This window comes from Elgaria multicarinata, chromosome 2, assembly GCF_023053635.1.
Source record: "Elgaria multicarinata webbii isolate HBS135686 ecotype San Diego chromosome 2, rElgMul1.1.pri, whole genome shotgun sequence".
In the NCBI taxonomy this organism is placed as follows: domain Eukaryota; kingdom Metazoa; phylum Chordata; class Lepidosauria; order Squamata; family Anguidae; genus Elgaria; species Elgaria multicarinata.
Window position 1 is genome coordinate 2,763,951 of NC_086172.1, and position 21,332 is coordinate 2,785,282.

Genomic DNA, 21,332 nt, shown 5'->3' on the forward strand with positions numbered 1-21,332 from the left:
GACGTAAAAAGCTGCCAAGGGTGCTTGGCTTGAGGCTGAATTTGGAGAGAAGAATACTGTTGTTTAGTCAACGAAATAGCTGCAGAAAAGGATGAGAGAACAAATTTATAATGAACAAAATCTGCCCAATCCCTGGACTTACGCCAAAGGCATTCTGCTGCCCAGGAACAGGAGCGGAGATAGCAAATAGAGGAAGAAAGCCACGGTTGTGGTTATGACGGACGAACCATCCATATCACAGACAAAGCAAACTCATCAAGAGAAGCAGTTAAATAAGAATTGGAAGAGGACACGGCTAAGTCCACAGAAGGGACAGAAATAACAGAAGAAAGAGAAGAAGACAAGGATTGAGAAAGAGCATCATAATTTATAGATTGCAGATCTCAGCAAGATTGAAGAACAGAAGGTAAGAGAGGAGGATTATGAGTGAGAGCAAAAGAAACTAAATTAGGATCCAACAAAGGAAATTCAACAGCAGAAAATTCAGAAATATAACAATTCTTAGAAAAGACAAGATCCAGGCAGTGCCCAAGAGAATGTGTGGGAAGGTTAGACCAGAGCTTAAGACCAAAGGAAGAAGATAAAGAAAGAAATCGTAAAGCTACAGGGTTGTTAGTATCATTGACGTGGATGTTAAAATCACCCAGGATGAGGGTAGGAGAATTATCAGAAAGAAAAAAGGTTAACCAAGAGTCAAAGTCAGAGATAAATTTTGACGATGGACCATGAGGATGATAGATAACTGCAACTCGCAACCGTAACGGAATGAAAAGTCTCACAAAGTGAGCTTCAAAAGAGGAATAGCAGTGAGAAGGAGGAGCAGAAAGAGGCTGAAACTGGCATAAGCTGGACAATAGAAGACCCACGCCGCCCCCACACCTCTCGGAAAGACTAGTGTTCGAGAAGGAGAGTCCTCTGAAAGAGAGGGCAGCAGTAATAGCAGTATCATGGGTAGGGAGCCAGTTTGGTTGACTTACCTCATTTGGAAGCTGCCGTTCCAGCCCGTTTTGAGCAATACAGACTATGGCCAGGAAAGGGTATCGAAACACAGTTTCTTTGGACATTTTGTGGCTTATTGCATCCCTGCCATGGAGTTATGTGTGACTGGTGAGTTTGGTTGATATCACTCATTCAGAAGTGGCCATTCCGGCCATCCCATTCTATTATTATTATTATTATTATTATTATTATTATTATTATTATTTATTTATTTATTTATATAGCACCATCAGTGTACATGGTGCTGTACAGAGTAAAACAGTAAATAGCAAGACCCTGCCGCATAGGCTTACAATCTAATAAAATCATAGTAAAACAATAAGGAGGGGAAGAGACTGCAAACAGGTACAGGGTAGGGTAAGCAGGCACAGGGTAGGGTAAAACTAACAGTAGAAAGTAACAGTAGAAGTCTGCACAACATCAAGTTTTAAAAGCTTTAGGAAAAAGAAAAGTTTTTAGTTGAGCTTTAAAAGCTGCGGTTGAACTTGTAGTTCTCAAATGTTCTGGAAGAGCGTTCCAGGCGTAAGGGGCAGCAGAAGAGAATGGACGAAGCCGAGCAAGGGAAGTAGAGGCCCTTGGGCAGGCGAGAACCATGGCATCAGAGGAGCGAAGAGCACGAGTGGGGCAATAGTGTGAGATGAGAGAGGAGAGATAGGAAGGAGCTAGACCGTGAAAAGCTTTGAAGGTTAACAGGAGAAGTTTATATTGGATTCTGTAGTGAATTGGAAGCCAATGAAGAGATTTCAGAAGCGGAGTAACATGGTCGGAGCGGCGAGCCAAGAAGATGATCTTTGCGGCAGAGTGGTGAACAGAAACCAACGTTTCTGTTCCAGATATTGTTTTGGGAGTTCTGGGTTTAATATTGATATAATATTACAATGGTTTTAGTCCTAAAATATTGTTCCCAAGTGTTGCTAACACATGCCACTGTTTTGGGTATGGCTTTTTGAAATAGAGGGGTCGTTCCAGCCTGTTCCATTCCGACTTTTACACTGTCCCATTTTTCTTTGCCTCTCTCCTCTTCTGACAAAGAGGTGGGTGTCTTTTTAGCAAGAAGCCCACTTTCCTTTGCTGGTGTGTGTGTGTGTGTGTGTGTGTGTGTGTGTTTCTCTCTGAAAGAGGCTGCCCAACCAGTGCCTGGCTCCATTATCCGCTTCTGCCCTCAGTTAGCTCCTTTTCCGTCCCAGGCCCAACAGCGGCAGCATACTTCATGCCAATCCCCCCGTTTGTTTCCCTAGAACCCCTACCACTTCCATCTGTCTGTGCTCTTGTACCCTCCTGTGCCTCTAATCTCACAAGCTGCCTTGAATGTTCTGTGCAGAAAGGAGAGGTGAAACAAACAGGACCAAAGACAGCTGGCAGAGGCCATATTGTTTGCCCCTTTAAAAATTGCCCCTTGGGTTCACTATTTGTTTGGCCTCATTAACCTAAGAATCAAGTCATTTGCTAAATGAATTTCAGCATCCTTAAAACCACGTTGATGCATACATTTAATTTGACAAGCAAGCACCAAATAAAGGGGGGATGGGGCCCTTTCAACGTCAATAAATCTTGTCTCAGAAGCTCCTGAATTATTTATTATTATTATTATTATTATTATTATTATTATTATTATTATTATTATTATCTCTTTGTGATCAGTAACTGTTGTTCCCAAAGAAAATAGTAAAATGCAGCCTTTCTAAAGTGGTCAAGACGCACTTTCTGAGGGAGAGAATAAGTTGCCAGTAGTAGAAGTTATCAGTAGTAGAAGTTCAGCAGAGGTATTTTTATATGACTCAGGAAATCCATGAATGAATGAATGAATACATTTTTATTTGTCTATGGCACAAAGACTGTTACAATCACAACAATAAAACAAAATGTCTGTATGACAGGCAAAATTCTTACAAACTCAAAGAGTGAAAGCTTATAACCAGAATGGGAGAATCAGACTGGGAGAAAAGGCTAAGGTTTAAAAAATTAATGTAGCCCCTAGTAACAATAATAATAGAAGATTATAGCAGGTGGTCCCGTCTGCAGTCTATGCCTGATTCCTTTAGAAAATGAATAGGACTTCCCATGGACCGTGACACTGAGGGATGGGGGGCTCAGCCCAATGAAAGATTCCTTCCTGAAGCTGCTATTTGTTCTACAGGACAAAATGTATAATGGAATCCCAGTCCAAATCCCCAGCACCCTCCGCGGTTATTCACACAGGCAATGCTATTCCCAGATCTCTTGTCAAATTGCACCTAAAGGTTAGCTGACTGGCTTCTCATTCTTTTCACTAGCACTCATTCACTGACCTGGAGATATTAGCAATTTTTTTCAGCACCTCAATCCATGATTATGAACATACTGGGACAACAAACCATTTCCATGTTGAGACAAGGTAAGTCTGCTACGCACCATCTGAAATGGAAAGGTAGAACAGAGTGGTTTAGGCTGCAATCCTATACCCACTTACCTCGGAGTAACTCATTAGTACTTATTTTGAGTAGACATGTATAGGAGTGTCTGACTGATTAATTTTACGCATCTTTTAAGTTTTAAGTTTTTTACGCATCAAGTAAAAGAAAAATTGCTGGTAATGAGCCACTGTTTTCATTTTGGGCTTGTGAAGAAGGATGGCCACAGGGATAGGGATTGCTGAAGCAAAGGAAGGAAGCACAAAGATGTGGGGGTTATGTCAGGTTGTTGGGGAAACAGTGAGCCCCATCACATCTAGGTCAAAACGCATGGCTCCTGTGGTTTCTCCATTGTTGCGCAGATGTAGCTTCCTGAAAACAGGAAGTAACTAGGCACATTCAGTCTGAGCAGCAACGGGACTTTTCAGCGGTGCAAGGGTGGGGTTGTGCCGCAAGGAAGGCCAAAAGGGGCAGAAGACATGCGAGTGGCAGACAACGTCATGTGAGCAATCTGTAAGTGCCCAGAGATTAGCGTGCAGTAAAATGCTCATCAGATGGAGTTTAGCATGCCGGGGTGGGAGGGTTAATCTTCTAATCCTCAGTCCCTTTTCTGTAGAGCAGGGGTGGCTTGCATGCAGCCCTCCACCACTGTCTGTGTGGTCCACAAGCCCCAGAATGGCCCGCTCACCTAGACCACTAATAGCAGTGCTGCAATAGCAATCCCAAATGTGCTTGCTAGGCTGTCGGGAATGTCTGTATCCCCCGCCCCACTCCCACAAACACACACACAATCCCAAATCAGCCTGGATTGTTATTCTCCCACAGTGGTGGGAAACAGTGATGGGGAGATCACTTTGGAGTGGGCTTTAACCTCTCAACCCCCGATCTCTCCCAGCACTGCTGAGATTTCTGTTTCCCTCTTCTACTCCCCCAGTGATCCTGGTGCTGCAGAAACAGTGATCTCAGAGGTGGATGATGGGTGGGAGAGGCTTTAACCTCCCCAATGATCTTGTTAGCCCTCAACCGGGCTAGAGTAGGTCCACTCCATCAGTGTGTACTTTGTCAATGAACACACCAGGTTGGAGAATGCAAGTTAAAGTTTATTAATGAATAGACGTTGCAACATGGAACTCCCAGTGAAAATGCAAATTAAGAGTTCCCTGAACAAAGGGATCCTCTTGAATATATAGACTCTGATTACATCACTTTGTTAGTAACATCATTGGTCAGTGTGCTTATCTCTAATGGACTTTACTGGTCCCTGCTGTGTTAATCAAACTAGGTTACATTGCCAATACAAGGTAAGGTGAATACAATTCATACATCACAGCTTACGTTCGATGCTGATTGGTTGAAAGTTTTTCCTTTGTCTAAGATGCACATAGAATCACCATTAAGGAATGTTGGGGGCGGTTCTTAACCTTTCACCTGGAACATAGACTTATTCTACAGAATGAAATTCCCTTTTACACACATCAACCTCAACTCTGCATGCTGAGGTGTGGATGAGAAGAAGTGTTTGTCTGCTGATAGATAAGAGTTCTCCAAACACAGTTTGAAAACCTAAAAAAGGCAATGATTTAAACAACTGTATATTTCATTTCTGGGGATAACCTGTCACCCTATAAAGAAAAATGAACCCCTTAGCTATATGGGGTGAAAGCCCGGGGCGATCCCTGGGAACACATGATGCACAGGGGATCCTGGGATCAGGGAGGGATGATCCCTCCCTTGTCCTGGGATCTCGCCCTACCCTTTGATCCTGTTTTTCCCACAGTCCCGGGTTGAGCCCAAGACTGCGGAATGTGTGGCCGGGCGTTGCTGTTTGTCCTGGTTCCTCACGGTTCCTCACAAGGAGCTGGGACCTACACATGGGACGCAGAACTCCTCAGGAGCACTGCGCCCATTGGGGGTGGAGTGGGGGGAGAGGGGATTTTTTTTTAAAAAAACCTTAACTTTTGCGCATGGACGCTCGTGCGCATCTTCCCCTTTAAGAAAAAAACCACAAAATGGCAGGCACGATGCCTCTCCTTCTGAGGTCGTCGCACGCTGGTGTGAACAGAGGGGGAGATCTCATGATAAAAACATCGCAAGATCTTCACCCCTCCATCCTGCTATACCTGTAGGTCTAGCTAAGGCCTATGACTATACTGCCTATTTAGGTCTGTTTTTGTTTACCTTTATACTAGGTCAGAAACTGCACTTTTGTATAATGATAAATCTGTTCTTGAAAACCATCATGTGAGTGCTGCTTACCATCTTATGGAAAGTGAAGATATGAACATCCTAGCCAATTTAAACAAAGAGGAATGGAGGTGAGTCAATATGGAGACAAGTAGATAAACATCATTAATGTATATTTAATTACACACTTCTCAGTAGTCAGTCACCTGGATGCCTATGGCAACTGAAAATTGCTTTAAAGAGACTGGACTGGGAGGTTTTCATAAAGTGGCCCCCACCCCATTGCTTTAGGCCACAAATGACAAACATCGGTATGTCAAACATAGGCAGGTGGGTAAGCACATTTTGTTGGCTGGTAACTTGTAGATTGGGTTCAGACAACACAATTACCCATGATGGGTTAAATAACCATGGCTTAATTTGCTCACCTATAGAGTCACACAGCAAAACGGGATCATATAGCTGTCACCACTCTATAAGTCCTTGAAGGTTTGCATAATCAGGACCAGACTTCATAGGCAGCCTCCCCTAGTCAGGAAGCATCTGACCCACCTTCAAAACCTTGCACAATTATACTCCAGGGAGGGAGAATTTTGGGTGCACCAGTCAGGGTGTGGCACAAATAAACCTTTGGAAAACAAGCAAAAATAAATGCCCCAAAATGTGCATTTCCCCCATAGTCTAAAGTGCACAATTGTGGAGGTACAAATTTGTGCAAATGCAGATTTGGGCAGATTCACCATTGCACAAACTCACATTTGCATGAATTTGTACCTGCGCAATTGTGCCCTCTAAGCTATGGGAGAAATACACATTTCGGGCTGTTTTCTTATTTTGCTTATTTTCCAAAGGTTTATTTATGCCGCCGCCACCCTATTTGGTGCACCTGGGATTTTCACTCTTCTAGATGTAATTGCACTAGTTTTTGTTATTGAATTGGGACCTCCTGATTAGGAGAGGCTGTGTGTGAAGTTTTGTCCTGATCCTGCAAAGCCCCAAGGCTTTATAGTCATCATTCCCTTTTTGGTTCACTCGGGATCTTCGTTCTTTGGTGAGTAGTCACACTTGATTTTGTTGTTCGATCACGTGGCCTCCCGACTGCAAACTTCCAGTGTTTTAGAGGTGAAAATGCTGCCACAGAATGGTGCAGGGGGGTGAGTCAAATTACACACTGTAGCTTAATAAAGTAGTCACAGTAACTTAAAAAACCCACTTGTGTAGCGGGGGATTGCAGATTATTTAAAAAATAAGCTACTTTGTAGCTTAGTAACCCATCATGGGGTATTGTGCCAGGCTGATAGGATGCTTCTACCATCTAGAAGATACAATATAAATACAATTACAGAGAACACAGCAGTGTTCCCTGTAGTTATAGGCCGTGAGTAGATTTAGCATTCCACCATTATAAAGCCGTAATTAGGGGGTGGGTCATTCTAGCATTCATAAAATGGAACGCTAGCATTCATAAAATGGAACGAGGTGATGTTTGCTTGGAGCCTTGCTCGGAGCGAGGCCCTTCTCTGGCCTCCAAGGAAAAATAAAACCTGGCTGGCTCAGGTAGGGGTTTGATAGGGGGATTGACTTTGTTGTGTGTCTGTGAGTGTGAAGAGGAAGGTGTGTGGGTGTGGGTGTGTTTGAAGTGCTGGTTCATCCTTCTTAATTCAAAGTAAAGAATACATGGCAAACTTTCCTTTGGGGTGGCAGCTCCTTACCCAAGCCCCTTAAAGTTTCTTTATGGAAAGAAATATTGAGAGAGACTAGGAATGATTCTTTCAAAGTAAAGAATACATGGCAAACTTTCCTTTGGAGTGGCAGCTCTTCACCCAAGCCTCTTAAAGTTTAAACTATTATTGTCTAATGTATTTTTGAACCAACAGAAACTGATTATAAATTACATAATTTTTGTTTTCAAATCTTGCAAGTGATATCAAGGTTTAAAAACAAGCAACTGCAGGAAGGATTTCAGCATTAGCCACTGCATGTTTAAAAGAACAACTGTGTTCAAAAAATATATCAGCAATTGCATGTTTAATGTATTTTTGAGCCAACAGAAGCTGATTATAAATTATATAATAAATGGTAACATGCAATGGCTAATGCTTAAATCCTTCCTGCAGTTGCTTGTTTTCAAATCTTGCAAGTGATATCAAGGTTTGAAAACAAGCAACTGCATGAAGAATTTAAACATTAGCTATTGTATGTTTTAAAAGAGCAACTGTCACCTCTGCATATCCTATTCTCCATCCTGTCTTCATGGTTTATATCTGCTTTGGGAGAATGAGAATTTCAATGGCACTTTCTTCCTCCTTAGGGAGGATGTGGCGTTAAGGCTTGTGAGCCTTAACTCCCAATTTCCTTGCTTTTTGGAGCTTGGTTGAAAACTGTAGAGCCTTAACATTGTTTTGTAAACCGTAGGTTTTTTGTTATTGATATAAATTAAAGGGGTGTTTGTATGTGTGCTGGGGTTACGAGGGCTAAGAGTTACTTCTCATTCTATCACCTTTGTGTTTTCGTTCTTCCATTTCAAGTTGCCATTGTCATAGCCTGCTTTGCTAGCTTATTGTTTCTGTGCACTTTTAACTAAAGGTAATTGCTGAATCTCCAAAAAAACAGAAACAAAAAACACCATCAGTATTCTAACAACTTCAGAGGAATGTATACGAGATCCGCTATTTCTTTTCTATGGAAGAAACTTTACCAAGGACTGCAGCAGTTGTTAGAGCCTTGTTGAATAAAAGCCTCATCAGGAAGTACCCTGGGAGAGCAATTTCAGGGTGGGATTATGAAGTGTTGTACTGCCATGAAGTCACCAGGCAGTAATCTCAAACATCAAGGCTTGACTTCTGCAATGCACTGTACATAGGGCTACCATTGTACCTAGTTTGAAAACTTCAACTAATTCAAAATATGGCAGCCAGGTTGGTCACCAGTACATCTAGGGGTGAGCATATTACCCCAACATTAAAATCACTCCACTGGCTGCCAATTAGTTTCCGGGCAAAGTACAAAGTGTTGGTCATTACCTTTAAAGCCCTAAATGGTTTGGGTCCAGGTTACCTGCGGGATCGCCTTCTCCCATACAGTCCGCCCCGCACACGCAGGTCCTCTGGGGAGAACTTACTTCAGTCAGCCAAGACTAGGCTGACATCAGTTTCCCATTCCTAATATTAACTCTCTCTGTGATTTTAAGGCAGCTTTGAAGACTAGCCTTTTCTGGCAGGCCTACCCAGATTAATGTAAAATCAAGAATTTTTAAAATGTGTTGCTTCCTGTACTAATGTTCCTTGCCTCGATCCAAAGGGAGAGGCGGGTAAGAAATAAATAAAATTATTATTATTATTATTATTATTATTATTATTATTATTATCATCATCATCATCATCATCATCATCATCATCATCATTCCCCAACCTGATGTCTTCTAGATGTTTTGGACTTCATTTCCCATCAGCCCTAGTCAAGATGGCAAATGGTGAGGAATTCTGGGAGATGTCATCCAAAACATCTGGGGGATACCAGATTGGAGAAGGCTGATGTAGAAAATTTGTGGGATGTGGGTCTTCTTCTTCGTCATACACATTGTCGCTTTCATTTAGGAAGTTAAGAAAAGCACTATAGTCTCTCAGAAGTTGTCAGGGGGTAGTGGGGGCGGGGCGGATAAACAGTATCTGTAGTAAAGAGCACCATTAAATGACAGTGAGGGCCACTCCACCTCTAATGTTCAGACCTTCAGGAAGGCATATATCTCTAGTTAATATGTGGAATAAAAGTAAGCACAGCAAATATACAACTATTTTGCAAGTTTAATCTTGAATATATCCCAAAACAGGCCTTTGAACCTTGCTGTGAATTTTGCTCTTTTTACTGAAACATCTTTTCCTGCCCACACTCATGACAATCTGACATCTTGCTAGGGAAAAGACTAGCTGTCTCACGGGGTGGGGGGGGGATGGGAGGGGCAGTTCCCAAAAATAGAAGACGCAGTAATGTCGTGGAATCAGTAGGTCAAAGAGAAGCACATTGTAGAACTGTATGGGGGAATTCTTTTCCTTGGTTAGCAGGCAGCACGGGGTGGGGGGGAATTTGAGGGAGGGCAAAATGTTTGCAAATCCCTGTTTTCGATAAGTCACAAAACAAATTATGAATCTATTTGCTTTCAGGGAATTGCGTCGTCTAGTCATTCAGATGGTTTTATCTACAGATATGTCACATCATTTCCAGCAAATGAATACCTTGAAGAATTGTCTGCGATGTCTGCGGCAAATGGAAAGGTCGGTTGTATTGGGCAGAGGGTGGGAGGGTTGCCCACATTCTGATTTGTCTCTCTGTGTGTGTATGTGTGTGTGTGTGTGAGAGAGAGAGAGAGTGAGACGGGGGGGGGGAGTTCTAAAGTATCTCTGGCCTAAGAAAAACTGCTACTTTTCTGCTGAGGTCATCAGAAAATGTCCTTCTTTTCATTTGACAGGGAACACAAAAGTAAAATCATGTCTATGATTGTACATGCAGCTGACATAAGTCATCCAGCAAAGCCATGGGAATTACACGAAAAATGGGCCAAAGCATTAATGGAAGAATTCTTCAAACAGGTGCCATTTTCAAAAAGCCATTAGTAAATCTAAGTCCACATTTGGGTCATTCTGCCTATTCAACTGCTGTTTTTCCTTTTACATAAGTTTATATCAGTTCTTTAAGCAAGAATGTCTAAGGCATGCATGTTGGCTTGATTTCTAGCTTGCTATTTTATTTATTTAATAAATTTGTAACTCACTTGATACCCTACCGCTGCTGCCAAATGTTATCCTCACAAATAAAGATGAATGACAGAGTGACTGACCCAAGGTTCATAGCCCAGGGCCATTGAGCTTCATATCTGAATAGGAATTTGAACTGCAGCCTCCCTGGTCCAAGTTCAGTCTGCTATCTGCTATGTGCCACACTGCTTCTAAAAACAGTTTTTAAGGAACAAATGGAACTTCCCCACCCAAAGAGGAGCCCAGTGGGATTTGAACCCACACCCATAATACATTTTATGAAGCTACGCAATCTGGATAATTATAGTCGTTATATTGCGACAGTAACATCTGGTACACAGTAAATGGGACAGATCTCTCCTGCTATATTGCATACCAGTGGCAATCTCAAAATCACAGAGATTGCTACCAAATAGCACAGGTTCTGTTATGACTAAAATAGGACAGGTCTGTCCTTTTCTGTACTACCACCTGGATATTTCTATACATCCCTTAAATCTATACATTCTATCGTTAACAGTTTAGTATAACGATTAACACCCAAACACAAACTGCACACGAGTTTGATAATGTTGTTCTTCCAGATAAGTTGAAAAAAATACCCAACCCAGTTACAGGCCTCCAACAAGAAAACCACACTTTTCTTATGATGTTCAACTTAAGGATTTTGGGTTAAGCCTGGCTGAACCCAGTGTAATGGTTACGGTGATTCCATTATGATAGGAATTGGGTAAAGCTAACAATATTCAGAACTCCATCAGACAAGCATTTTATTGCACGCTTGTTACTGGGTACTCATGGATTTCTGCGGGTTCCTCTCATGATGTTGTCTGCCTCCCGTGTGCCTCCTACCCCTTCTAGCCTTCTTCACAAAACAAAAAAACACTCCAGTAAGTCTGACTTATTTTTTAAAGACCAAACTTGCCACTATCTCCTACTATGTGCAGGAGAAGCAGCACCAACAAAACGGCCCACTGAATGGGCTACATGAACATTGTTTACTTCTTTTTTCGAAAGAGGAAGTAATGAGGGACAAATGTGTGTGTGGGGGAGAAGCAACATTAAGGACATGTGATCCCCCCCCCCATGAGATGATGCTCACAATTGCAATGGTTGCAGGATTCTCAAGATCACATATCCATGTGACTCACCTGTATTTTCAACCAATCATCTGGACAGTGTTGGATGAAACACATTTTCCAACTGGCTCTATCCATGGATTTGCAGAAGTGATCTCACCTCATGTATGGAAATTCAGTGGGCAAGGCTGATCCTATTAATTAGCCTTTGAAGCCTTTTTGAACAACAAGGGCCATCAAAAGCATACATTATCTCTCTCCTTAGAGATGGAATCTGCACAGGGAACAATGCTTACTGATCAACATCTCAATAAGTATCTGAAAACAAGGACATCCATTATGTTCAAGACTGTGATGCTTTGAATAAGTAAAGCCTTTTAAATAAATGTTTTAATCATTTTTTGTTTGGTAGAATCATTAAAGTTCCCAACTGGTAGCTCAGGATACTTTCTCACCTATATTGTGTTTTTATAATTATGAATAGGAGAAAAATTAGCCTTCCATATTATAAACATTTTCACAGTGAATCTAAGCCTAAGGGATGATTTGAATATAACAATCCTGATTTAATAAACCATGGCTTATTAAGCAAAAAAATAAGTGTCAGGCCCACACACACACTCCATTGTTCCCTTCACATACTTTTTCAGTGCTTTGATCATAGTTTCTCTAAACATTATGTCTAAAACAGGGAGCTATGGCTTTTTTAATGATTTAATGTTGATTTAATGTTGATGTACTAACCAGGATCTGAAATAGGGTAGCCATGTGTCCTACTAGATTTGGTGGTATTCTCTATTTGAAGTACTGTTCAGTCCAGGTGTGGTTTAAAGATAAATAACCATAGGAAGGGATAGGGGTGGGGCTGGGGCTGGGGGACTGTGCCATGTTGGTTAAACGACGCAGGCACAGCTTACACAGCCACCGCGGGCATCCCAGCGATGTTCCAATTTGAAAAAGTCAGGGATGTCAACATGATGCTTCTGCCATGTGATGTCACTCTGCGGCCAACCTTGGGGTGGAGCCTGGTAGTCACCTTCCAGCAGGAAGAGGGGGGCAGCTCTGGGACTTGGATGGCCACCCAGAAACCCTGTGCTCACTCCTCGCCCCAGCAGAGGGCAAGTTTGAGCAGGGAAGTGGTGCCTACCTGGTGCCATGAAGACAGCCCCCAGGAGAACTGAAACTTATTTATTTATTTATTTATTTATTTATTTAAGGATTTTTATGCCGCCATTCAGCCAAAAAAGGCTCTCACAGCGGCTTACAAAAGTATTTCTTGACAGTCCCTGCCCACAGGCTTACAATCTAAAAGACATGACACAAAAGGAAAGGGGATTGGGAGGGAGGAAGAGGAGGGGGAAAAGGAAAGCAAATTCAGGCACTACAATCTTAGTTGGAAAGTTCAGCAGCTACAGGTGACAGCAGGAGGGAGGGGGCTCTCAGCTGGAGCTGGACCCAGGCACGGTGGAGAGGTGCCTGGCTGCTGCTTCCTCCCTCACTGGTGGCCTCTCCAGAGACAGTTGATAGCAGGAGGGAGGGGTCTCTCAGCTGGAGCTGGACCCAGGCACGGTGGAGAGGTGCCTGGCTGCTGCTTCCTCCCTCACTGGTGGCCCCTCCAGAGACAGTTGACAGCAGGAGGGAGGGGGCTCTCAGCTGGAGCTGGACCCAGGCACGGTGGAGAGGTGCCTGGCTGCTGCTTCCTCCCTCACTGGTGGCTTCTCCAGAGACAGTTGGTAGCAGGAGGGAGGGGTCTCTCAGCTAGAGCTGGACCCAGGCACGGTGGAGAGGTGCCTGGCTGCTGCTTCCTCCCTCACTCAAACTTGGCCATCAAAAGTTAGTACCTAGGTCACCTGGTCCTCCCCAGTGGTAAGATGTATTGGGCAAAATACAACTTTCATTTGCTCTTCTTCCCCCTATACCCCTCTGCTGCCTTCTCCAAAGGGCACATGGGAGGGCTGCAAGGGGGGGAGAGGGAATCCCCTCCTTGTTCTACTGCTGGCAGTTGTTCTGTCAGTAGGAGTACTTATTTAGATTCCATCCATTGTATTTCTATTTAAATTATAACTATCTGTTTACAAATTTGCATCTATACATATAAATTGGCACATTTTATGCAAATCCTTGTCATCTTTTGTTAGTATCATGGTTTCTCTTTGTTTGGTGCTGTGGTCACCCTAATCTGAAACCAAGCTCAGATCAAATCATTCTCTTCAAGTCCTCTTGAAAACTCTGTACTTTCACATCCTGACACCATGGCCATAGCTAGACAGAGCTTTATCCCGGGGTGCTCCAAAGGATTGTCCCTGTGCATCCACATGATGCACAGGGGATCCCAGGATCAGGGAGGGATGATCCCGGGATCAGGGAGGGATGATCCCTCCCTTGCCCCGGAATCTCGCCCTCCATTTTGGCCCCAGTTTTTCCATGGTCCCGGGCTGAGCCCAAGACCGCAGAACGTGTGGCCGGGCACCGCGGGTTGATCTGGCTCTGAATGATTCCTCATGAGGAGCCAGGAGCTGTGCCCATCGGGGGTAGGGCGGGCAGAGCAGGGAAAGTAATTTAAATTTTAAAAATTACTTACCATTTGCGCACGAGCGTTCATGTACTGCTGCCCCTTTAAGTTAACAAAAAAAAATGGCGGGCGCGACGCCTCTCCTTCTGAGGTCATCACACGTCACATGTAAACAGAGGAGGGATCTCACGATAAACACATCGTGAGATCTTCCCTCCTCCGTCACAGGCTGACTGGTAGGTCTAGCTAAGGCCCATGTGTGTCTTGTTATTGATTTTTACATTCTGTACTTTGGGACATTTTTTTTCTGTTTTAGAAGGAGTGTGTGGAGACAAATGCTATCTTCTTTTAACTAATTTTGTGTGAGAATAGAAACACATTTAATTTATTAGTTATTGTTCACACTGTTTGACATGTCTTTGCATTCTTCCCCTAGGGAGACAAGGAGGCTGCGTTAGGGTTGCCCATTTCTTCACTCTGTGATCGCCAGACTACCAATATTGCTGAATCTCAAATAGGTGATTGTTCATTTAAGAGTAGTGTGAAGGGAGGAGCCAGGCTTCAGATGGGCCTTCTCCCAGTCCTGAGAAATCCAGATATGAACCTTCTTTCCCACCACCCAAAAAGAAAAGGGGATGTCCCAAAGTGGCTAAAAATGTAATCAGTGCAAAATCTTGGCATATTCTCATTGTATATCCAACAGGCCCTTCCTCAGGGAATAACATAATACAAAGATACAGCAGGTAGCTGCATTTTTTCCCAATGTAAAAACATGTAAAGGTGCATCCCTCACTGTTGTTTTTTCTCCCATCCACGGTAATATGGAGTCCTGCTTGCAGCCCACAAATCACCTGGAGCAACTCCACATGGACCATTGCCACATCCAGAATCCTGCCAGTTCAGCAGCCAGGGCAGGAGGGGAACAGGGTTGCTCTTCCTGGTCCCTGTCTTGACAGCCTCAGGTCCGCACCCCCTGAGACCACAGGCTCCCGAATTGATGCTCCTTCCCAGCATCTGGCACAACTGAGGAACAGGGCAGCCGGCTCTTCTAAACGCACTCTGGCTGCCCCGTTCCTCTCTCCCACCCATGTTTTTTTTTAAAAAATTAGATGCAAAGGTTCTCATCTAAAGATTAAAAGTAAAAAATGTGGGGGGGAGATGAATGGGGCAGCCAGAGCCAGCTCAGAGGGAGGAGAGCTGGCTGCCCAGTTCCTCCCCCCTCCCCAGTGCTTGTTCCAGCAGTGGCGGCAGCCTCCCTGCTGCCCCGTTCCTCTCCTCCCACCTCCACCCCCATTGTTGTTGTTTTTTTAAAAATATTTCTTTGCAGTGTGGAGCCCGGAGCTCCCTGTCCACCCCCTTTAATCCCCCCTTAAAAAGGCTCCGCAGAGGCACAGAGCCTGGCTTCAACCTAAAAAAGTAAGTGTAAGTACCCAACTTCTTTTCCGTGGAGCTTTGGGGCTTTGCCCCCAGATTGCTTTGGAGTGATGGTTGCATCATGTAGATCACCTGCCGCCACTCTGAAGCTACCCCGGGGTCAAGTGTCCATGCAGACGATTCCCTGTTCTAGCCATTCATCTTCTAAAACAGGTTTATACTTACCCCTAGTCTATGCTCTCCCCCCAAACACCCCATTTTAGAACCTATTGCTGTCAGAAACATGGGTTGTGGTAGTCCTGTACCTATGGAACTTCCTGTGGGCATACTGGGGGGACTCCACAGTAGACATGCTCCCCTGCCAGTGCAGTCCCTCTCTGCTGACGGACCAGGACTCTCACCCTACCCGAACCCTGCTCAGCCAACCTTTGACGAGGCTTAGGCTTGCTCCTTAATAATACCATCCTATACATGTCTACTGAGAAGAAATCCGAATTGAGTTCAATGAGGCTTACTCTCAGGATGTGCATAGGATTGCAACTATACTTACTTATTTCAAGTAGAAAATACCCATTACAAAACTCTTTGATAGATACGCCCCCAAAACTTCATATGTTAAAAATGACATGAGAAGTTGCAGAAGTAAAGTAAAATACAGTTGACTTTTCAGTGTTTAAGGGAGTGTGAGTTGTGTGTGCAGCTAGAAGAATGCTGCTGTGCCTGCTTAGGTTTGTTTGTCTTATACATTTGTCACTTGGTCTTCAAATAAAGTTAGTTTTAACTTTTGTAAACCGCTCAGAGAGCTTCGGCTATGGGGCAGTATATAAATGTAATAAATAAATAAATAAATAAATAAATAAATAAATAAATAAATAAAAATAAATAGTTGAGATCTTTTGATGTCTTTGGTGTGGAATTCAACAAAGGAGATATATGGAAGCATTCCTACTGGAGAGGGGGTAAGGTCACTATAAATCCCTGATTGGAGGTTGGCCAATATACAATTCCACATGGTAGTTTCTGTTCATTAAAATGGAAGGTGAGGTCTGTGTTTACAAAATCTGAGCCAGACAGGATACGCACTGGGATAGACCGCCAGCATAGATTGTCCTCTTCGGCAAATGTCTATGCCATCAGCACTTTAAAGTTTTGCTCTAGAAAACTCTCATGTAATAGTACTGTATCTGCAATAATCGTGTTTGTGGTGAAAACTGTAGAGCTGCTCTTAGTCTGGAGTAATACTGAATTAGTTTCCCTAGTTTTAATAAGACTTTTCCTGAGTGACTGGCTGTAGATTGCCGTCAGTTTCAGGGGAGTGCTTTGTGGTTTGGCTTACAATGCCCACACTCAGATGAACTCTGGACTGAGCAAAGTTTATTCATCCACAATTAGAAAACTTGAGTTTTATGTTTGGATTTCTTCTTATTTACAGGCTTTATTGATGTCATAGTAAAACCAATATTTGCTCTTCTACTTGAAACTCTGGATAAAATTGTTGCTCCTCTTATACATGAAGCTGCTAAATCTCCATGTGTTGCTTCCTCTGGAGAATCTCGGTATGAACATTCTTGCTTACTCGTTTTAAGTTAGCCTTACTTTTATCACACTGCTGCTGCCACGCTGGTCCCTGATCACGGCAAGGCAAAGGAGTTACAACTATATTAACTCTTTTCCAGTTTTGTCTTAAGAATGGTTTTTAAAAGGAACAGGGCTGTGAGAAGTTACAGTGAGTGACAGATCGAGGAGCTCCTGCAGGGCAAGACCAGCCCAAGGCAAAGGGCAAGGGGCCCTTACTCTCCAAGCTCCATCACACCGGGGGTTAACACGCTCCCTACCGTTGCTTCTCCGCCCGTGTTTTTGTTCCTCAGTTACTTCCTGTTTCAAAAGAGGAAGTACCCAACAAGCCCAAGGCCCATTGAGTCCGCTGTTCTGATGGCGCTGCTTCTCCTGCACATAGCAGGAGAGAGCAGCAATTCTAAGTTTAAAAGACCATCGGACTTAACTAGTGGGGTTTTTTGTCATGAGAGGAAAGCCAGAAGGGGCGGAAGGCATGCGGGAGGCGGACAATGACATGGGAGAGACCTGAGCAAATTCAGTGAGTGCCCAGGAGCATTTATTTACAAATGTTTTGGCACATTCATTGGGTTGGGGAGAGAACAAAAAGGGGAGGAAAACCAGGAGGCTGGAAAAAAATCTTAAAATGCTTTGGGACACTTACAAGGGTGGGTGACTTACCATTTTAGCAACTTTTGATTAAGTTGCAGCCACTTTTTTTTTTCTGCACTGTGACATATTATCCTTCCTCAGATGATATATGGGCTTACCTGTAGCAATTTTCAGGAGGGGAGGTGGAAGAAGGATGGCTTCTCACATACACGCACACACCCCTGCTCTTTACTGTGCTTCAAATACACACATAGAGAGACATAGAATCATAGAATAGCAGAGTTGAAAGGGGCCTACAAGGCCATCGAGTCCAACTCCCTGCTCAATGCAGGAATCCACCCTAAAGCATCCCTGACAGATGGTTATCCAGCTTCCTCTTGAATGACTCTAGTGTGGGAAAGCCCACAACCTCCCTAGGTAACTGATTCCATTGTCGTACTGCTCTAACAGTCAGGAAGTTTTTTCTGATGTCCAGCTGGAATCTGGCTTCCTTTAACTTGAGCCCGTTATTCTGTGTCCTGCACTCCGGGAGGATCGAGAAGAGATCCTGGCCCTCCTTTGTGTGACAACCTTTTAAGTATTTGAAGAGTGCTCTCATGTCTCCCCTCAATCTTCTCTTCTCCAGGCTAAACATGCCCAGTTCTTTCAGTCTCTCTTCATTGGGCTTTGTTTCCAGACCCCTGATCATCCTGGTTGCCCTCCTCTGAACACGCTCCAGCTTGTCTGCGTCCTTCTTGAATTGTGGAGCCCAGAACTGGACGCAATACTCTAGATGAGGCCTAACCAGGGCCAAATAGAGAGGAACCAGTACCTCACGTGATTTGGAAGCTATACTTCTATTAATGCAGCCCAAAATAGCATTTGTCTTTCTTGCAGCCATATCGCACTGTTGGCTCATATTCAGCTTGCAATCTACAACAATTCCAAGATCCTTCTCATTTGTAGTATTGCTGAGCCAAGTATCCCCCATCTTGTAACTGTGTCTTTGGTTTCTATTTCCTAAATGTAGAACTTGCCATTTATCCCTATGAAATTTCATACTGTTGTTTTCAGCCCAGCACTCCAGCCTATCAAGATCACTTTGAAGTTTGTTTCTGTCTTCCAGGGTATTAGCTATCCCACCCAATTTGGTGTCATCTGCAAACTTGATCAGCGTTCCCTGCACTTCCTCGTCCAAATCATTAATAAAAATGTTGAAGAACTGGGCCCAGGACTGAGCCCTGCGGTACCCCACTCGTTGCCTCTCCCCAGTTTGAGAAGGTTCCATTGATAAGTACTCTTTGAGTCCGATTCTGTAGCCAACTGTGAATCCACCTAAGAGTTGTTCCATCTAGCCCACTTTTAGCTAGTTTGTTAATCAGAATATCGTGGGGCACTTTATCAAAAGCTTTGCTGAAGTCAAGATATATGATGTCCACAGCATTCCCACAGTCCACAAGGGAGGTTACCCGATCAAAAAATGAGATCAAATTAGTCTGACAGGACTTGTTCCTGACAAATCCATGTTGGCTTCTAGTAATCACTTCATTGATTTCAAGGTGTTTACAGATTTACTTCTTTATAATTTGCTCCAGAATTTTCCCAGGGATGGATGTCAGACTGACTGGTCTGTAGTTCCCAGGTTCCTCCTTTTTGCCCTTTTTGAAGATAGGGACAACGTTAGCCCTCCTCCAGTCGTCTGGCACCTCACCCGTCTTCCATGATTTTGCAAAGATAATAGACAAAGGTTTTGAGAGTTCTTCCGCTAGCTCCTTCATTACTCTAGGATGCGGTTCATCAGGCCCTGGAGATTTGAACTCATTCAAGGAAATTAGGTGTTCTTTGACCATTTGTTTATCAATCTCAAACTGCAATCCTGCCCCCTCATCTTCTGCTTCACTTTTTCCAGGGGAGTCATAGACCCGCTTTTGGGAGAAAACCGAGGCAAAGTAGGAATTGAGCACTTCAGCCTTTTCTTTGTCATCTGTTATCAATTTGCCATCTTCATTAAGCAGTTGAACCACCATTCCTTTCCTCTGTCTTTTACTACTCACATATCTGAAGAAAGCCTTTTTATTGCTTTTAGCATCCCTCGCTAATCTCAGCTCATTCTCAGCTTTAGCCTTCCTGACGCCATTTTGGCACTTCTGTGCCACCTGTCTGGACTCTTCTTTTGTAGCCTGGCCTTCCTTCCACTTCCTATATGTATCCCTTTTTGTTTTCAGGTCATCTCTAAGCTTTTTGTGGAGCCACACTGGTTTCCTCTGTTGTCTTCTATCTTTTCTCCTTGTTGGAATTGTTTGTAACTGCGCCTTTAAAATTTCCTTTTTTAAATACTCCCACCTTGTAGAGATTCAAGTTTCAGCCACAAAGGCTAGTATTTTCCAATGAAGGTTTTTGGCGACTGTGCCGCAATTTGTTCAGTCTATGAGATCATACTAGCATGGGCTGTAGTACTTATGTTCCCATCCCATATCTTGGCAGCAGTTTTGCATATAATTAATTCATCTGAGAAACAGATGCCGCAGTCAGATGTATAAGCCTTCCTACTCCTGACCTGGAGCAACCACAAACTCACTGCTTGTGTGACTTGTGGCTATCCATGGTCTTATAAGAGGCGTCATCTTAAACTCTTTGTTGCTTCATAATACAAGTTCTTGTTTGAGAGGACTTTTGCAGCTGTTGACCCCTTTAAAAAGTATGGACAATTGATCTACTACTGGAGCTGCATGATGGAGAAATACATCTTAAACTTAAGGAAAAGATAAAAATAAAATGGTTATAGTGCCAAGTCCATTGGCATGCAACTTACCATTTTTATTACTGCTATTGCTCTTCATGCTCTAAGAATTTGCAGGATAGTTTGCAGTTTACTGTTATACTGAAAACATCAAGAAAGCTTCAATTAAGTAATTGCTATTAGTTCTTCTAGATCATAGCAACTGAATGTGAATTCTCTCCACTAGTGGAGACCTTACCCTTTCCAAGGATCCACCAGTGTTAGAGCTAGGTAAAACTGGAAACAAGCCAGTACCTTGAAACTCTGTGTTGCATAGGGTGACCCTATGAAAAGGAGGACCGGGCTTCTCTATCTTTAACAGTTGTACTGAAAAGGGAATTTCAGCAGGTGTCATTTGCAGATATGGAGAACCTGGTGAAATTTCCTCTTCTTCACAACAGTTAAAGCTGCAGGTGCCCTGCCCTCTTTTAAATCTGGTCACTCTAGTATAGCTCCTGCAGCTTTAACTGTTGTGAGGAAGAGGAAATGACACCTGCTGAAATTCCCTTTTCTATGCAACAGTTAAAGATACAGGAGCCCTGTCCTCCTTTTCATATGGTCACCCTAATGTTGCATCTACATGGATGGAGTAAACTCCCTCCACACAGCACTTACTATGGCCTAATGTTATCCAGCAATGCCCTTTCCATAGCCAAGTTTATTCTAGGATATTTATTCACAAGTTCAGCTCATCAGAGCTCTTTTCCAGCGTTAACCTGGGAAAAAAAATTTGTTTGTATGTCCTGACCATTTTATTGCTTCTGTTGATTGGAGCTCTTGAATAGCCATTTTTAAATGCTCCAGTGTAAGTTTCTGATCCAGACAGAAGGTGCATTGATTCAGGCCCATGCCTAGGTACCCAAAACAACAGTACTTACTTACAAGAGGGAGGTATCAGCCAATCTGTGGGGAGGGGGACCCTGAGTTTACAGAAGTACAAAAAAACTTTAGAGGACACACACACGGCCAACTTGGGGAAACCCCATAACATGCTTAGTGCTCACACAATGGTGACTGTTATGTGGAAAAGCCAAAATCTAGTTAGGAGACAGGAAGACAACCATAGATATAAAAATGGAAAGAGTCTGCAAGATAAACTGCATGATTTTGTTACAGTGC

At 43.3% G+C, this 21,332-nt stretch overlaps 1 protein-coding gene across 1 annotated transcript in view; it reads left to right on the forward strand.

Annotated features, from left to right (window-relative positions):
• Positions 1–21,332, forward strand: part of LOC134391928 (dual specificity calcium/calmodulin-dependent 3',5'-cyclic nucleotide phosphodiesterase 1A-like) — a 47,378-nt gene that overhangs the window by 21,754 nt on the left and 4,292 nt on the right. Inside the window, exons 5-11 of the mRNA XM_063115850.1 lie at positions 3,273–3,373; positions 5,579–5,704; positions 9,734–9,844; positions 10,039–10,159; positions 14,352–14,433; positions 16,722–16,845; positions 21,112–21,137. Of these exons, the coding sequence (XP_062971920.1) occupies positions 3,273–3,373; positions 5,579–5,704; positions 9,734–9,844; positions 10,039–10,159; positions 14,352–14,433; positions 16,722–16,845; positions 21,112–21,137 (691 nt within the window). The remainder of the gene's footprint in view (positions 1–3,272; positions 3,374–5,578; positions 5,705–9,733; positions 9,845–10,038; positions 10,160–14,351; positions 14,434–16,721; positions 16,846–21,111; positions 21,138–21,332) is intronic.